The following is a 19,638-nucleotide window of genomic DNA, read 5'->3' on the forward strand; positions in this document are numbered from 1 at the left end:
ACAAAGATTTGCCTGGCTTCCTGTCACTTCTAAATGTCCTATACCCTTCAAGGTTCCCCTCCAAATCTGTGTCAACTTGCAACCATATCTCTACCTGGTGACCAGATTGTACACATTCATTTCTATTTGTCCTCTGACTTCATCTATTCCATTTCAGATGCTCTGTGCATTCAGATATAAAGCCTTTAGTTTTCTTTTTGCATTCTAGTTTTATCTGTTGGTTCACTCTTAAACCAGGACTGGAAAGATAGATAGTATTTATCTTTTTGTCATTTTCTGTAGTAGTACGTTTTACTTTGGGTTTGATGCTACTCTTTTTGATTTACCCATCTTGCCAAATTTGATCCCTTGTCCCCACTATTTTATTTAAAATCCTCTTTACTTCCCTACTTATGCAATTGGCAAGAGCTCAGGGTCCCAGCCTCTTTCAGGTGGAGACAGCCTCATCAGTAGACATTCCTCTTTTCCCAGTTGTGGTTCTCGTGCCGTATGAACCAGAGCCCAGTTCTTCACTACCAGTATTGAGCTAAGTGTATATCTCTTTACTCTGACAGGCCAAGTAGCAATTTGCACATAGCTCAATAATTCAGAGATTATGACCTTTTTGAGTTTCTGCTTAATTTGGCAATTAGCTTCTTGCTGACTATGCACATCCTCCTCTATCCTGCTTGTATTGTTACCTACGTGGACCTTCATGATTTAATCATCTCCCTACTACTGCAAGTTACTCTCCAGATGTCCTGAACCCTGATGCTGGACAGGCAATACAGCCACATGGACTTGTGCACTTTGCTGCAGCAAATGCTATGCTGGCCACCTCTACAACTGCATTCCTTCTTACAACTCCACTTGAAATAGCCTGATATGTCATGATGCCATGGAACTAAGTTCATCTGCCCTGCAGCCCCCAGCTCTACAGTCTCCGTTCCTACCCGTTCACCCTGCAGCCCCCACGCTCCCTGCGTGTGAATATCTGTAGCGTTTAGCAAGTGTAAATGAGTTATGTTGCAATATTTCTGTCCTTAGTTTATAAAGGTAACAATTAGTAATCCATTTTAGTCTTTTGTTTCTGACAATATATCACTTTCATCGAAATAGCTTCTATCGACCTCCTGTCATATATTGTACATCTGAATGTGCTATTTGGTAAATCTCGGAGAAAGCATGTAGACCTTTATCACCATTTGTAGATGCACGTGAAATTTTGAGCCTTATGTTGAGTTTTGCAAGTAGAAATTTGTGTCCTGGTTCATAAAGTGATCAAATCTGGTTATAACAAACTGCACTTTTCCAGGTTGATTTTCAGACAGAGAAATTGAGTAGACTCTTCAAGACTTCATTCAAGAGACCAGTGTTTTTGTGCTGATGTTACTTCTGAACAAGAAACTGCTAACAACTTTCTTAGAATGTTATTCAGTGTGTAATAAAACTTTTATCAGAGGATCAGATTTTCAAATGTTGTTCCAATGTATGTATTAACAGCAATCATACCTTGGGAAAACCCAGCTTTGCAGTTAACCTTGTAAATTCGTTGAATTATGTAGCATGCAAGCTTTTTAGTTTGCGGGCAAGAGCATTTTCTTAGAATAAATGTTTGTATTTCAGTGTTTGGAATGCTTCTTGGAGATACAATTATTCTGGATGACTTAAATGCTGCCAATCAGTATAGAAAAGAGGTATGTTCTTGCCATGTAATTATTCTGTATTTTTGTGAAATGACAATCCGTATCCATCATCTGATTATTACACCTGAGACCTTTTATGGGCAAAAACTGGTTTTAAAAAGGGCAAATATTAAACTAAATGCTGCTGTGATCACCTAAGCACAGATTGAGGCATGTGTAGGGAACCCATATGAACAAAACTGGCTGCATCAAAATTAACACTTTTATCAAGAGAGACAAACTTTTTGAGACATCAAGAAGACATCTTTGCCTCCCCTTAGTTCACACTCGTGTGATAACATCGAATATTGAGAGATGAAAGGTTGCCTACAACTAAGCAATTTGGAATGAAACAATGACATTGGCATGTGAATCCGCAAAGGAACTGTATAACAATAGCTGCCTTTGAGCAACAGAGAGAAAACAACACTGGCAGATAACAGTGAGATTATTGAGAATGTTTCTCTGCACATCTCTCCTTTAAAAGTTAGTGCCTGGTGAAAAAGCAGTTTGGAACAACAATTGTTCACTGAGATCTAGCAAGATCTGTAAAATTGCCCATATCAAGAAAAAATAGCTGACAAGTCAGGACCTGAGTTATTCAAACAACTTGAAGTCTCTAGGAGTTCTCAACTGTAATTGCTTTTACGTTCTTGTCTGCACTAAATAACCCTCCCCCACTGTCTTTTTAGCTTTATTACCTCTGCTTTTTTGTGTACATACAAACATATATGAATTGGGAGCAAATGTAAGCCATTGAGCCCCTCAAGCCTGTTTTGTCATTCAGTAGGATTATGACTGATGTGTTTGAGTTTTGAACTCCACATTCCCATCTACCTCTGAATTTGGACTCCCTTGCCTAACAAGAATCTAACTACCTTCAACCCAAAAATATTCAGTGACCCTGTGGCTTCAGAGCCTCATGAAGTACAGAGTTCTAAAGTCCTGAAAGGCAACCACAAGTTTTTTTAAATGGCAGCTCCCAATTCTGGACTCAGCCACAAAAAGAAACATTCTGTCCACATCCACCTTGTTAGTACTGTTCAGGATATTATATTATTTTATCAATTCACCCCTCTCTCCTCTTAACACAAGTGGAAATACATTGGTCTCCCCTAGCTATCCTCATAAGACAACCTGATCAGTGCAGGATGTCCTACTAAACCTCCTCTGAACCACTTTGTGTGTTTGCATCTTTTATTAAATGGGGAGAACAAAATTACTCTCAGTATTTGGGATGTAGTATCACCAAGTGCCCTGTATAAATGAAACATAACATCCTTACTTTTATATTAAATTAGTCCTGCAATGCAGGATAGTGTTTCATTAGTCCACCTTAATTATTTGATGTTTTGCATACTAATTTTAACTCGCACTATAATGCCTCTGCATCTTGGAATTTTGTCAACTTCTCTGGTGATGTGATACTCACTTCTGTATTCTTCCTTCCAAAGTGAACAACTTAACATAATACTTCATGTGTCAGATATTTGCCCATTCTCCCTGTATCTATATCTCTGCAATCTCCTTATGCCCTCTTCACACCATATTTTTCTACCTATCTTTGAGGCAACTGCAAATTTGGCTATTATGCCTTCACTCTCCTCATTGAAGTTATTGTTATAAATTGAAAAAGGCTCCAAATCTGGTCACTAGCCCACTCCACTTAATCTGTCCTGACAATTTGGAGAGTATAGTTATTTTAATTTCTGTTTATGTTTGTGCTGTTTTCTACCAGCCAGCCAATTTTCTTTCTTCTAAAATGTTGCCCCCTACATTATTGGCTCTTGTTTTGAGCAGTAAACTTCTAGTGGCACTTTATCAGATATCTCCGTGATACAGTGCAGCAAAGGCGTGTCATCTCTGCACCAACCTATCTATGCTAATCTCACTTTCCAGCACTTGGCCCATACCCTTGAATGTTATGACATTTTAGGTGCTCATCCACACACTTTTAACTCCAGTCCTCTACCACCCATCTAGGAAGTGCATTCTATATTCCCACCACCCTACGGTAAAAAAGATTTTCCTCAAATCCCCTCCAATCCCCCTGCCTTTCACCTTGGAAATTGTGCCTGCCTCGTTAATTGGCCTTTTAGCTGAGGGAAACAACTGCTTCCTATGATTGTATCTGTGCCCCTCATAATTGTATGCATCTCGGTCAGGTCCACCCCAACCTTCTCCTCTAAAGAAAGCAACCCGACTCTATCTAGCCTCTCATCATAGCTAAAATGCTCCAAACCAGGCAATAGCCTGGTTAATTTCCTCTGTGCCCCCTCTAGTGAAACTACATTCTTCCTATACTGTGGCGACCAAAATTGTGCATGGTTCTTCAACTATGTCCTATCTAAAGTCCTGCAAAGTCAGAACCAAGTGTCCCCGTATACCACCTCAACCACCTTTTATTAATCTTCAGTGTCTTACTGCTTTCAGGGATCTGTGGACAAGCACCTCAAGTTGTGCAAACTTACTCACCTTCCCACCTCTTTCCCTCCACATTCTCATCTGTATCGTGTATATCTGTGGTATATTACTGGACATTGGCCTCTAATCTCTCAAACAGCCTTCTACGACCACCCTCTGTCTCCTACCACTAAGACAGTTTTGGATCCAAGTTGTCCTGGATCTAAATGCTTCTCCAAAGTGGGACCTTGTCAAAAAAAGGCACAAATACCCTCATCTACATACACCAAAAAAAATTGAATCAAATTTGTTAGGCATGGCGCCCCTCTTGAAAGCTGTGCTGACAATTTCTGATCGAACCGTGCCTCTCCAAGAGCAGATTCAGAATTTTTTCCAATAGTTTCCCTCCCACTGGTCCATAATTCTCTGGTTTATCCCTACAACCCATCTTGAAGAGTGGAACCATATTAGCTGCCTCCAGTCCTCTGGCATCTCCCTTATGGCCAGAGAGGAATTAAAGTTTTGGGTCAAAGTGCCCAGCAATTTCTTCCCTTGCGTCCCACAGCAGCCTGGGATTCATCCACTTTTAAGCCTGCCAAAACCTCCAATGTTGCCTTATTCTCTGTCAATCTGTCAATTCGTAGTCCTATTCGTCAAAATCTGTACCTACACCATCATTCTCCTCCTGAGTGACAATAGAAGTGAAGTTTGCACTTAACACCCTATTTAATGTGTTCTGGCTCCACACACATTGTTCCTATTGTCTGTAATGTACCCTATTCTTTCCCTGGTTATACTCTTTTCCCCTTAATGTACTTACAGAGTATCTTGGGATTCTTTGTTCGAGACAAAAAACTGCAGATGCTGGAATCCAAGGTAGACAAACAGGAGGCTGGAAGAACGCAGCAAGCCAGGCAGCATCTGGAGGAAAGAAGCAGTCAGTGTTTCGGGTATTATCCTTCTTCAGGCATGAATGTGGGGTTAGGGGGAGCTGCAGATAGAGGTGGGGGGGAAGGGGTGGAGGCGGAATGGTGATGCTAAATGGACACTGGTAGTAGGTGCAACCTGGTTGGTTGATGGGAGGGATGAATCCGGTTGGTGATTGAAAAGGAGTGTCAGAAGGTGGAATAGAAGGGAGGAGGTGGGGCTGGTAGGGGAGCTGGGGGGATGTGTAGGAAGGTTACTTGAAATTGGGGAGCTCAGTGTTGAGTCCTCCATGCTGTAGGATGCCCAGGCAGAAGACAAGGTGTTCTTCAAATTTGTATTCCGAGTCACAGCGACATTGGAGGAGGCCACCCTCTCTTTATCTGCAGCTGCTCCCTCCTCCCTTCCATTCCATCTTCTGACACTCCTTCTCAATCACCAACCGGATTCATCCCTCCCATCAACCAACCAGGTCATACCTACTACCAGTGTCTACCTATCACCACCATTCCACCTTCCACCTCTTCTCCTCCTCGCCCCACCACCACCGCCCACCACACCATCTCCCCCCGCCAAAACCCCCAACCACCACCATCTGCAAAACTCTACGTCAGTGAGACCAAACGTACACTAGTGACTGTTTCACCGAGCATCTTTGCCTGGCCCGTAACGGCCAACCTAACCACACGGTCACCGCCCATTTCAGCTCTCTGCCCCACCCCCTCCAACATGTCCATCTTCGGCCTCCTCCAGTGTCACTGTGACACTGGAATTCATATTTGAAGAACAACACCTTGTCTTCTGCCTGGGCATCCTGCAGCCCAGAGGACTCAACATAGAGTTCTCCAATTTTATATAACTTTCCCATCCATCCCTCGGCTCCCCTACCAGCCCCACTGCCTCCCTTCCATTCCACATTCTGACCCTCCCTTCCAGCCACCAGCCAGATTCATCCCTCCCATCAACCAACCAGGTTGGACCGAATACCAGTGTCCACCTATCACCACCATTCCGCCTCGACTCCCACCCTCACCACCCCCTTAACTGCAGCTCCCCCTCCCCCAACACCCAGTCCCAAAGAAGGGTAATACCGGAAATGTTGACTGCTCCTTTTCTCCAGATGCTGCCTGGCTTGCTGTGTTCTTCCAGCCTCCAGTTTGTACATCTTGGGATTCTCCCTGATTTTACCCGTCAGTGTTTGTTCATATCCCTTCTTTGATCTCCTAATGGCTTTAAATTTCTTCCTGCACTTTCTATACTCCACTATAGCCTGCATTGATTTGCTCTCTTTGCACCTGTTAAAGGCCTCTCTCTTCCTCATACAGTCCTGAATGTTCCTAGACATCCAGGGTTCTCTGAGCTTGTTCTTATCTGTCACTTGGAGATAGCAAGAGCTGCAGATGCTGGAGTCAGTCAAGACAGAGTGGAACTGGATGAACAGGTCAGGCAGCATCAGAGGGACAGGAAAGTCTATGTTTCAGGTTTACAGCCTTCATCAGGACTCTGGAGGGGGAAGGGAGATGGGAAATAAATGGGACTGCTGGGGCTGGGGCATAGTAGGTGATAGGTGGATGCAGGTAGGAGGTTGTGGAGATAAATCGTGTGAAGGGTGGGGCAGATAGGTGAGAAAGAAGATGGACAGATTGTGTCAGGTCAAGGAGGCAGGGATGAGAGGGAGGCCTGGACATGGGATGAGGCAGAGGTTGGGGAGATTTTGAACCTGATGAATTCTATGTTGAGGCCATCGGGGTGTAAGCTCCTGAAGCAGAATATGAGGTGTTGCTCCTCCAGTTTATGTGTGGCATCATTGTGACTCTGGAGGAGACCCAGGACGGGCATCCGACTAAGGGAGTGGGAAGGGGAGTTAAAATGGTTGGCAACCAGAAGGCGCTGTTGAATGTAGCGTACAGAACGCAGATGCTCCGCGAATTGGTCACCGACATGTAGGGCATGTGCTCTCTTCTTTTCCTTTTTGAATATCCTATCTCCCCACCGTTGTGGTGTACATTTACCTGGAAGTAGCTATTCCCAGTCTGCTTTGGGCAGATCCTGCCTTATTTTAATAATATCAGCCTTCTCCCAATTGAAAACCCTGATTTTTGCATGCAATCATTTTCCTTTCCCATAATAAAATTAACAGTGCTGTGTGCGGTCTTTGAGTAAAATGATGCTACACTACCCACCTCAGCCACCTGCTTACCTTTGCTCCCCAAAGTTAGGTCCAGCATTGCACAGTCCCTTGTTGGGAGCTTCTATGTGTTGATGCAAAGAGCTCTCCTGAATACATTTCAAGAAATCTACCCACTGGTATAACAATTAATATTGGGGAAGTTGAAATCCCCTAAAATAATTATCCTAATATTCTAATCTCCCACCTGAGCCAATTATCTGTCTCTGCACCTCTATTACTTGTTAATTGTTTGGAGGCCTATAATACTTTCCCAGCTATGTGACTTACCCCTTTTTATTCCCGAACCCTACTCTCAAAGTCTCATTGAAAACTGTTCCAAGATATCTTCCCTCCTTACTACAGTAATTGACTCTTTAATTAATGACACAAAACCACTTCCTATCTTGCACAACTCCTGACTTGCTTGAAGATCCTATACCTCAGAATATTGAGTTGCCAATCCTGCCTCTCCCTCAACCACGTCTCTGTGATGGCAGTGATATCACATTCCATGCATTAATCCACATTCTTAACTCTGTGTTATCTATAATAGTCCAAGGATTAGAAGCCATTAAGCCTTGCCTTACTCTGATTTTGGTTCCTTTCCTGTCTAATGTTCTATGTCCCCAACCCCTGCTGGACTAGTTTAAACTTCTTTCCCAACACACTAGCAAACCAGCAGCAAGAGAAATCCTAGTACAAAACATTCGCTTTTATTCCAAGCATGTTACTCCTTCAAAGTATTTATTGTGTTTGTTGCATTTTTATTTTCTTTTCAGGATAACAGGTAATAAAACTCCCCTTCATTTCACTCAAGAACAAATGTAATGAATTTGCTCCTTGATTTTGATCTACTTAATCACATTTTAATTGAATTGTGATAGCTGCATGCTTTAAAAAAATCATAAATATTTGTTGTAATCAACCAAGGGACAGTGAAAGCATGGAGCTGATCAACTCCATCATCTAATCATAATGTGCATGAGACTTAAGTTATTACTTTTGCATGGCATTTGAAAATATGCTGTATATACAGTAAGCTATGTACTTAAACTGACCATTATTTTGCTTAAAAATTTAAGATGCAGAAATAATTCAATGAAGTTTTCTGGAAACACTGTCCTACATTTTTAAATGAGCTCTGACTCTGAAATTTTGCTTAATTTCACTTTAATATACCATTTTCAGGTTGTGAAAATCACCCATTGCCCTACCTTACTGACTAGAGATGGAGACAGAATTCGAAGCAATGGAAAGTTTGGAGGCCTTCAAAACAAAGCTCCACAAATGGATAAACTTCGAGGACTGGTGTTTGGAGCTCCTCTACCAAAAGCTTATCATACACTGAATTCTCAAATTGGTACGTTTCAGTTTAGGAATAATATTTAATGCATAGCAAATAAGTCAGTATTTTGACTTGAGTAATTATGGGAAATGAATAAGTAACCGTCAAAGTTAAAAGCAGTATACAGCAAGCACTGGAAATCTAAAACAAAAACAAATACTCAGCAGGTCTGGGCAGTGTCTGTGGAGAGAGAAACAAGGTTGACATTTCTTGAAGATTGCACTGCAGCAGTGGAAGATATTGGGGTTCACGTCAACTTTAAATGTAGAACCTAATTCAGTTACAATTGTGGACCAAGTTTGAGAGAACCAATCTAAAAGTTTACTAGTCCTAAATAGTTAAGAGCCGTTCCATGTTTTAAAAAAGTGTTTTAAATATTTTACGGAATTTATTACATGTAGAACAAGCGCAAAAGGATAATGCCCAAAAGCAGTATTTTTTTATTCAAACCACTTTGAGACACTAGTTAGTAATCCTGGAATACTGTTCTGTTGGTTTAAGACATTCTTTCTTCAATTGTCTTTATGGTGCTTCAGACCACCGAGAAACATTATTAATCCTTGATAGCTACTACCCCCAATGCCTCATCAGAAATGACCTAAATTCTAATTGGCTTATCAGTGCATGAACAGTTTATAGTCAGCCTTCGATTTTTTTTTTGTGGGTAATGTCTGCCCAATATCTGATTAGTTTCTTTAAAGTAATAGTCAGCTTAATGAAATCACTTCCTCCTGTCTCCCGAGTCATTTGTTGACATGCCAATTACTCAGTGAGGTCATCCCTTTTATTTCCTTGTCCGTCTTAGTTTGCCAACTTTATAGTGATTATCATCCCAAATTTCCTAACCGATTTATCTGAATGTTGTCCCAAACCTATCAATATCATTTTAACTGGAACCATGTGTCACTCAACCATTGTGAATAATGTAAAACTAATTAAAACTCCATGACTGTACAAACTAATGTACATAGATCTTTACATTCTTTTAAGTTACAAATTTAAAACATAGCTACGTCTGGAGTAAGAGACAACACAGTTGGAGCTGGAGGAACACAGGTTAGGCAGCATCAGAGGACCCGACCCAATCCGAAACATCAACTTTCCTGCTCCTCTGATGCTGCCTGACCTGCTGTGTTCCTCCAGCTCCAACTGCATCGTCTCTGACTCCAGCATCTGCAGTTCTTGCTATCCCCTGTATCTGGAGTAAAACAATTTTCACATTTATTCACCTTTAGCTTACGTTAGCTTGAGCCATAAAAGCAACCATAAACTCATGATTGTACTTTTTGACCTGGGCCATATGACGCTTTTCCTTTCAGAAACTTAGAACATAGAACATAGAACATTACAGCGCAGTACAGGCCCTTCGGCCCTCGATGTTGCGCCGACCTGTGAAACCAATCTGAAGCCCATCTAACCTAAACTATTCTATACTATTGTTGAAAAACAACCTAATCCTATAACATCAAAGCTCTGTTGATGGCTTTGCTGAAATTCCTTTATTAGACAGCCCTTTGGGATCAAGGAACAGTTGCTCCCAATTGGTTCAACAGTTCTAGCATTCACAGATAAGTCCAGTGCATGATCTGCAGACTCTGCCACACAAGGCGTAGAAGATAGTTAAAGGGTCAGACAGATAAAGTATTTTGGGATTTGTGTGCTCTCCAGCAACTCAGTTTCATCTCTGTGTGTCCTCAACAAAGTCTTCAGATATCTTCAGTGCCTTCCTGAATGAACCTTTTCCACCTTGTTCCACCACAAATCAGGGCTGCCTTGAGTTGGAGGGGATGTTTGATCTCTTGGTAACTTTGAGGACACCCTGAAGTTGTTCCTTCTTGACCTCTTGGGAGTTCTTTGTGGTGATGACTGTTCTTCATAGATCTGTTGCTTTGGGTGGCTGGATTATAGACACACAAACAATATGTCCAGCTCAGAAAAGCTAGTTTTGGGTGATTAGTGCTTTGATGCTGAGCATATTGGTGGCTGTTTGACTGCCTTTCTTCCCACTGAATTTAGAGAATCTTGCAAAGGTAATTTGAGATGCCTACTATAGATTGTTCAACTTTCCCGTAGCATATAAGAACATAGGGATCACTGCCCAGTAAACCATCCCCTCTGTCTTGGGTTTGAGATCATTTATCCTCAATTTCTCTTCCTTAGTCTGCTGAAGGTTGGGTCAGTATATTTGAGATGTTGAAGTTCTTCATCACTGACTGTCTTTGCCAAGAGTACACTGCCAAGATACAGGAAAAAAGTGTTTCCTGGATCTACCCATCAGTCTTATGATGTTACATTGTGGGAGTCAGTTAGAAGGGAACTTTAGTTTCTGGGTGTTTTCCAGCCTTTTTCAAATGAAAACAAACCCTAAGATGAGGACAGCAGTGACCTGAAGCGCAATTTGAGTGTACACAGGTGTTATCTGCTGACTGAAGCTCTGACTGAAGGTGGGATGCTTTTTGCTTTCGATTGAATGCAGCTTGTGTTGAATGGTTTCTTGTCCTGCAAATTTTGTACATGCACGTGGAAAATTTGCTGAAGGTAAGTTTTACAGTGTGAAAAACTGAGAAGAACACAGCCGTGTTTGATTTGATTTTTCACAAGTTTAATAGTTCTGTTGATGAGAATGGCTAGCATGTCATCCTGGAATAAGACAGAGGGTGGTGACAACTTTGAGGGCTGCCAAGTTTGAAGAGGATTTTCATGAGCCTTTTTGTTTGACTGTCATAGGTTTTTGTGAGGTTGAAAAGGCCATGTACAGGATTTTGTGCAACTCCTAAGTTTTTTTTTTATATAGAATTTGCTAGGCAATGAAGACCATATTTTCTGTCCCTTGATGGATGGAAACCAAATTGCCACCAAGAAAAGCGCTCCTCAACTTACTGAGGATGGGATCGAAGAGGACATTGCAATGATTTTTCCCAGGCAGACAGTAGGAAGACTGCTTTGTAGCCACTGCGCACGGATTGTCTCCCTTCTTGAATATACTCGCAGTTAGCATCCCTGAGATCCCCTAGCATGCACTTCTCTTCCTAGGTGAGAGGGTTATGAGGTTGTGTAGCCATGCTATGAGTACATTTCTACTGTGTTTCAGAATTAGGGCAGGGATTCTATCTGCTGCAGAGGCAGTGTGATTTTTCAGCTGTTTAATGTTTTTATCAATTTCATTACAGACTGGGACAACACTGAAACTGAGCTGGGTGGGCTAGGAATGGAATTGGAGACATTCAAGCTGAGGACAGTGTCAGTAGATGATTTTTTTTTAAAAAGTTTTCTCCAGTGAGCACTGATCTCCCTGGATTTTTGCTGTCTTCTGTTTGGTTCTCGGCGGAATCGGCCCCTCAGGTGTTTGAACTATAGCTCATTTTGACTGCATTGTAGAAACAGTGCACATTTGTTGGTGTCTAAAAGTTGTTAATCACTGAAGCAGTTTCTACCCACTATTTGTTCTTTATTGTGTTTTTATGCTAGGTTGCTGCTTTACTCTTGAGTCTTGAATCTTCCAGTCTGCGAAAGTTTTGAGCATATTGTCAGTTGTATTCTGTATTTCTTGGTCATTTTTGTCAATCTGTCGCAATGCTTCCTGGTAGGGAAACCAAAAACCTTTTTGTTAGCTACTTATGAGTTGAAAAGTGCAGTAGTGCTCTTGGTGGCTGGAGGGTGAGAGTTTGGCATTGAAGTTCTGACGGAGAAGGTCACCTTGGTGATGTCTTTAAGGTTTTCAGTTTTCTTTTGGCATTGTTTCCACTTTCTCTGTTTGGGGGCCTGGCTCATGGCAATGGTAGATTGAATAGGGCCATGATAGTTTCAGCGATCGTTGATACATGCAGGTGATGTAGCCATCTCTGCAGTCCATTTCTTGAGCAATTATGCTGTTAAGTGCCTGTGTTTGCATAGGTGTGTTTAGGTCATGAGGTGTGTTTGTCTTGAGATGGCAGAATAGGAAGTTAGTCATGACCGTGTCATACTCTAGACATTTGGGCAGGAGGAGGACTCTGTTAGAGTTTGTTTCCTACTTCTGCCATAGATATCATGCTGTTCCAGAAATTTGCATCTTGCATTGAAATCTCTAAAGAGGATCAATTTGTCACATGCTGGGACTTGCTCAAGGTCAGCGTAGAATCTCTCCTTAGCTGCTTTTCTTGCCTCAAGTTCAGAAGTTTAATTGCTGACAATGCTGGCTTCCTGATTTCATTTAGGATAAGTTGGCTCCCTTTAATGAGGACTAGGATGCAATAAGGATGATAATTAGCCAGGTTATTTTGTTGCTGATTTTTGTGGTTACTACATTCTTGGACAACTCATATCTATTCATCTATCAGTTTTGAGCAGAACCCCAGAATCCAAATAACCCATGTTAATTTTATGTTTGGAGATAAATAATAAAGAAGGTTTTAAAAGCAGGTCATAGTTGACAAATAGTTTTCAAACGTTATTATTTTTATGATGCAATGTAGTGCACATATAGATTTTGCAAAGATATTTGATAAGCTGTGTCACAGGAGAATTATTACAGATGTTGAAGAAGGAAATCTGTTAAAAATCTTTTTTTTCTCTCTGCTATTTTAATGAAGTTTTCACCACTGTGGGATGATAATTTTAATAGCCTAGCAACCAAACCTTTCTGGCCTGTTTAGCTTTCTCTATTTACGGTATAAACTCTTAACACTGAGTAAAATAACAATTGGCCATGTTTCATGAATAAACTGTGCAGAATGCTATTCAGTTACTGTTGCAAAAATGTATATTTATCTGAAAGAATATGTTTTGCACCAGCAGTGGTCAGTGGTGACCTTATCTAATTAACCCCCATCCAAACCTAAGGAAATCTAAGTCAAGGTTTCATCTTTCTAGTTTGGATGGTACGTGGCAACAGTCTGTATGTCAGACCTGCCACCTTCCTGATCTCACTGGTTTACCTATTCACTACATACACCCTCCTAACATCATAGACATTTTCATAAATCTAAAATACTTGTCAATCTTTTGATCTGTTCCTGCTGAGAATATTTTGTTTCTGACCTCCTAATGAAACTGCTTTTGATTTGAACAATATCCAGTTAATTTTTATTTCATTTTGTTCTGATTTTGCAGTATTTGAGCACCTGAGATCTTGGTTCTTTGAAACATTTAAGAAGAAGTCAGGGCAGTGCTATCACTTTAAATCCAAAGTTTACTTTGGACAATACATTAATATGGTGATTATTCTGTATACCTGAAAATAAATCCTGCCATTAAATTATAAGTGATTTTACCCCCTTCAGGCACCCTTAAAAGAGATCCACTCATTTTAATCAATTGTCAGCTCCTCAGAGCAGAATAAGCATGTGTCCAATTTTCAGATATTGGCTGTGTGCCACTTTGCCTACTGAGAGTGGTCTGTGTTAACCAGTCTTCTGGTTTGTTAATTTTTGTAAGGGAATACTTTTGTGCCTGGTGATACAGCCATGATCAGCAACTCCGCACGTATGCAAATAAAAGTAAGGCACAAATGTAATTTGGTGAAAGATACTCAAACCTTCCAAGTTTGAAGCTTTATTTTTCCACTGCAGTTTGTTGATTGATTTTGTTAATTTACCTATCAAATGTACTGGTTCTTTTCTTTAATGGTCCTCTGTATACTCTCTGTTTTCAGCAGTTTCATTTCTCTTGTAGATCTTATCCAGCAGTATCGCTCTGCTCTGATCAAGCTTAATAACGTCAATCAGGAACTGGATCTGCAGCTGAAATATCTCGGTTCTCCAGAGATGACCCTGAAGCACAAAGAGCTCAATGAACAAGAGAACCAACTCAAGCAAATAGAGAAACAACTAGGCAAGTTATTAGTTCCCCGAACACACTAATCCAAATCTTCATGGAAAAATGACATACTATGCATAGTAGGTGCAAATTGACCAGTATCTTCAGAGGAAGATATGCCATGAGTTTCAAATCTCTGGAGATTGCTGGGTGATTTACATCATTCTGAAACTTGTTTTTTTTTTTAAACAACCTACATCAACCCTTAGCTTTCCAATAACTTTTCAAAGCTTGCTAGATGTGTGCATTAATTGTCCAGAAAAAATGCTGTAGAAATTTGGAGTTCATAATTAACCTTTTAGACAGGATGTGCTTGGTTATTGCAATACCAATCAATTTGTGCATCTGAGGAAACAAACTCTTTAAATTAATGGAAATGAGTCTTGCACATGGTAAGATGTTTGTCACATTTCAGACTTTTAGTTTTGACTTTGAGTGTCTGTTTTTCCGCTTTTTCTCTCAATTTAATATTTCTTATAGTTTTTGTTGCTATAATTTGTCCACTTACATCCAGCCAACTGCAGCATTCCTCTTCCTTTCTCAATCCATAAATTTCATTTGTTAAGGAGATATTGTTAATCCCTTTGTTCATCCAACTCCAAGTGTCATGTTTCCCTCATCAGTACGAAACATCTTACACCTTCAATGGATTACAACACAAAGTAAATTCAAACTGAACAGAAATATCTTGCATCACATTCAAGTTGCGCCACCGCTACATGGTTGTCCCCAATATTATGTTGCTTGAAGATCGAGATTTTATTGAAATTTCATTGTTTGATTATTCCCTGGCTAAGTCTGCAAAATAATAAATGATAACTCTGTTTGAAATGCTTTTTCAAACAAAAAATACTGTTTCCATATATTTTAGACTGTGTTTAGGTGCTAACAAGCAATAATGTGTTGGAATTACATTATACAGGTGCTAGCCTAGTAGTATTATCACTAGACTATTAATCCAAAGACCCAGGTAATGTTCTATAGATCTGGGTTCAGATCCTGCCATGGCGAATGGTAGATCTTGAATTCAATAAAAATCTGGAATTGAGAGTCTTAATGATGATCATGGAACCATTGTTATAAAAAAAACAAATCTGGTTCAGTAATGTCCTTCAGAGAAGGAAACTGCTGTTCTTACCTGCTCTCTGTGCCTCCAAACCCACAGATATGTGGTTGACTTTTAACTGCCCTCTGGGCAATAAATGTTAGTCTAGTCAGCGATGCCCACATCCCATGAATGAATTAAAGAAAGAATGAATCGGACTCTGATGTTCGGTTTTTGTTTTTTCAATATAGTACAAAAGAACATAGTTCTGTAACTAGTCTAGATTACACAATACAAAATTAGTATTATTCTTCAGGTTTAAAAAAAACATCATTTATACTAATTGCTGTGTTTTATCTGTTTACAGGTATGACTCCAACAAGAACAACTTCTGAATGCAGTCCTAAAGCAATGGCTTTAGATTTGTCTGATGGACAAGCTCCAAGCAAAAAAATGAGAAGAGAGAGTGCAAAGAAAACATATAGGTAGTTATCAAAGCCATTTTCTGAAAAAATGTCAACTACTTACTGCTTTTGAGGATGAGTAAATCGTTGGTCCTTTCATTTTTTTTATGAAATGGCAATAGGGTAATGAACTACTTTCTTTTCTTTGTAACAGTACAGAAGAGTGGGTTTCAATACCTTTGAAAAAATCACAGCAGCCACCTTCGGGATCTGGATTGGACACAAATGGAAGTACTTTGTCACGGAAAAGAAAGGCTTAGAACAAATGGAAGTTTTTGGACATTGGACAGAAGAATTAGAACAAATGTAGATGTTTTGTGGGTATATTTTCCTCTGTGAAATTTGGTTACTAAACTCAAATGTTTTACAAAAAGAATTTTCTTAAGCTTCACATAGGGTAATATATCTCCATAGATGAGAACCCGAAGAACTAGAATTACTGTTAAGCAGAAATGTATATAGTCTGAGAGAAAAATTGAACTGTGTATGAATGTGCTACAGAGATTTCTATCCACCAGTTGAAAATATATAAAAACTGTTGGTAGATAATATGTTCATTTGTAGTTATTTAAATTGAGAAGCTTAATTTTATACATTCAACTTTGTACTTTTTATTTTTAAAAACTTTTTGAAAGGTTTACTGAACTTGTTGGTCATGGAACAAGAAATAAAAATCTCTATTATTAGCTGTTATTTTCTTTAAAGTTACTCTTATCCAAATGGCACAGATATTTTATGAAGCACTAATTTCCTGAAATAAGTGCCATTGCTTTACTAAACATTTGGTTCATTGGTTCACTTCCTCAAGATTAATGCAATGTGTTTATCCCTTTTGCTTAACTTTCATCCACATATTTGACATTTCTAATTCTAATTAGAAGAGAGGCTGTAAAGTTGAATGTGAAGTTAAAAGGTAATATATAGAAAAGAAAAAGTGAAAGGGGGAAACACATTGGGGGGCGAGGGAATGTGCGGGAGTGTAATATCTACATCAGGCGATGAGCTACTAGTGGATATCCTGAAAACTTGCTTGAAGGCTGACTTTGATCTCAACAGCTGGTAGAGGAACTGGATAGTCCACAATAGAACCTGTTTCACAACCTGGCCTTGAGTCAGGACAGATGGGAAGTCAATCGTCTGGTGGTATTATCACTGGGTTGTTAACCCAGAGGCCCAGGTAATGTTCTGGGGACACGGGTTCAAACTCTGCCATGGGTGATAGTGGAATTTGAATTCAATAAATATCTGAAATTAAGAGTCTATTGATGACCATGAAGCCGTTGTTGATTGTTGGAAAAACCCATCTGATTCACTAATATCCTTCAGGGAAGGAATCTGCCATCCTTACCTGGTCTGGCCTTCATGTGACTCCAGACCCACAGTAAGATGGTTGATTCTTAACTGCCCTCTCGGCAATTGGGTATGGGCAATAAATGCTGGCCTCGCCAGTGACATCCTCACCTCGTGAATGAATAAACAAAAGATGTCAACGGCCTTATACATGACAGCAAGAAGAAAGCACACAACATCCTATCAACCTTGGATTGACCAACTGACTGCCTAAATATGTATCTATCTCTTTGCCTTGGTTTTTATAACCATACAGATTGCTGTCCTGGATTGATTGTTAATTCTGTCAATAGTGTTCTGCCCATCTATTTCTTCCCATCTTTTGAATCTTATCTCTATTTTATCAACTTAGAGGTCATGTTTACCTGTTGTAACATATTTCAAGAGTGCATTGAATGCATGGATTGTTGGCATAAATGTATTTTCAAAACATTGAAAGCTACAAGATATACTCTCTCTGGAATCAACATCATATTATGGTCCAAGAATCAGGCCTCATTAACAGGGAAACAATTGCCTTTTTTGTCAACTCTGCTAAGTTATTTCCCATATTCATTTGTTTATGGGATGTGAGCATCACTGACAAAACATGCATCTGTTAACAGTCTCTGATAACCCTTGAGGAGGAGATAGTGAGCAACTTGTAGAATTTTTTTTCTCTCTTGTCAGTATTTGTTATTATTATGTCTGGTTGGCTGAGCAACTCACTGCTATCCTGTAACTGCGAGCACACAAATATACAGAATTAATGGCCAGTTGAAAGATACTTAGTTTCAAAACAATCTGCAATGCCTTAATGCTTGTAAATTTTAAAATAATTTGTAATCTTGTATTCCAGTTTCTTGATATTAACCCACTTGTAAGATTTGGGATTAATGACTAGATCCAGGATTTGTTAACAGAATTCTTTTAGTGTCTACCATTTCCTGATCTTCTGTTATCCCTTTTACAATTTACTCGTTCCTAAACATTCTGCATACTACTTGAATAAGCATGTGGTTATTTTTGGGCTACATTGCTGTTGTCTATAAACTTGCCATCTTTAGTTGTCTTCATGCTCCTGAGTATTTTAGTTCCCCTCAATGAACTTCTGTGATTTTTATTATTTAACTTGTATTTTTCAAATATTCACAACTTGTATTTATATATCTTAAGGAATCTAGTGTCGTGCCAACCCCATTGCACACCAACCACAAAAGCACCACCAGATTCCCCTTCCACTTTATCTGATTTTTTCAAATAAGTAGCGAAAGTGGTGTGCACAGAATTAACCAAGAAATAAGGAAATTCTGACAGGCAACGCAGTAAGTGTGAAGACTTCATTGATGGAGAAATCAATTCAGCAAAAAGTAGTTTGGAAGAAAAGTTTATAGAATGCATTCTTCGTGGTCTCAGTTGTGTTGTTGGATTCTTCAACAAATTTCACCCCACCCCACCGCCAACTGCTCCCCAACCCTGCCAAAAAAAAGCCTTGGCCCTTTATGCCTCCACGCAAACTCATGCTCAATTCATGCTCTTCCCTCCCCTGTGCAAACTGATATCCCTCAATTTCCATTATGCCTAATTGTTACACTCCTGTAACCCTGTGACAACTCATGTCAACTCACCCAGAATTTGCTCTGGGTATACCTTGGAGGTCGTACGTGGAAATGAAATGGAAAAAAAGCTCTAAAAATCCAACGCTTCACTCTTCAGATCTGATATATAATCAACTTTTTTTAAGTGCTCAGTTTCTTATAAAAACAAATTTCTGTTCATACTCCACATCAAAAGGCAGGCAATCCTTCCATAGTCTCTTTACCCCTGTCAAGAAAGCACTCAGCAGTGCTTAGAATTCTTCCCTCCTGTCATTCCCCTAAAGAGAATAACCTATTTTGGAAATAAGTCAGACATTCATAAGAGTCCTCGGGGAAATGTCAACAACTATTGGAATCTACAAGAACAGACAACACCACCTGGTCTGTCTATCAAAGCAATATAGAAAGCTACTTTTTTAAACCCTTACTAATTTTGCATGACCCTGAGTAAGTCTGGATTTATTTGTTCCATTTTCTAAAGGGCTGGGAATTTAAATAACTCCAGATTGTGACGGTTAAATAGACCTTATTTGCCCTTCATGAGTGCTTACATTTTTAAAAAATGTATGTCTGTGGTCCTTTTGAACTCAGCACAGAGTTCAAATGATGCTGGTGAGATTGTGTTTCTTTCACGTTATTTACATCTCTCCTGGCAGAAATTTGATCTGTTAGATGTGCCGACCCCAAAAATCTGGGCTATGCTCTCCTTTCTTACCCTTACCAAACCCACTGAAACAAAGCAGTCCTGGAAACAGAGCTAATAGGAACTGCAGATGCTGGAGAATCTGAGTTAACAAGGTGTAGAACTGGATGAACACAGCAGGCCAAGCAGCATCAGAGGAGCAGGATGGCTGACGTTTCGGGCCTAGACCCTTCTTCAGAAAATGAAGGGTCTAGGCC

The 19,638-nt window shown here is 39.9% G+C and overlaps 1 protein-coding gene across 1 annotated transcript in view; it reads left to right on the top strand.

Annotated features, from left to right (window-relative positions):
• The window catches only part of smchd1 (structural maintenance of chromosomes flexible hinge domain containing 1), a 162,307-nt gene extending 145,810 nt beyond the window's left edge, over positions 1 to 16,497 (top strand). The window contains exons 38-42 of the mRNA XM_020529185.2: positions 1,606 to 1,676; positions 8,350 to 8,521; positions 14,159 to 14,317; positions 15,715 to 15,832; positions 15,966 to 16,497. Of these exons, the coding sequence (XP_020384774.2) occupies positions 1,606 to 1,676; positions 8,350 to 8,521; positions 14,159 to 14,317; positions 15,715 to 15,832; positions 15,966 to 16,071 (626 nt within the window). The 3' untranslated portion in view covers positions 16,072 to 16,497. The remainder of the gene's footprint in view (positions 1 to 1,605; positions 1,677 to 8,349; positions 8,522 to 14,158; positions 14,318 to 15,714; positions 15,833 to 15,965) is intronic.
• Positions 16,498 to 19,638: the final 3,141 nt, after the last annotated feature.

The sequence above is a fragment of the Rhincodon typus genome, chromosome 4 (assembly GCF_021869965.1).
Source record: "Rhincodon typus isolate 14 chromosome 4, sRhiTyp1.1, whole genome shotgun sequence".
Taxonomy (NCBI): Eukaryota; Metazoa; Chordata; class Chondrichthyes; order Orectolobiformes; family Rhincodontidae; genus Rhincodon; species Rhincodon typus.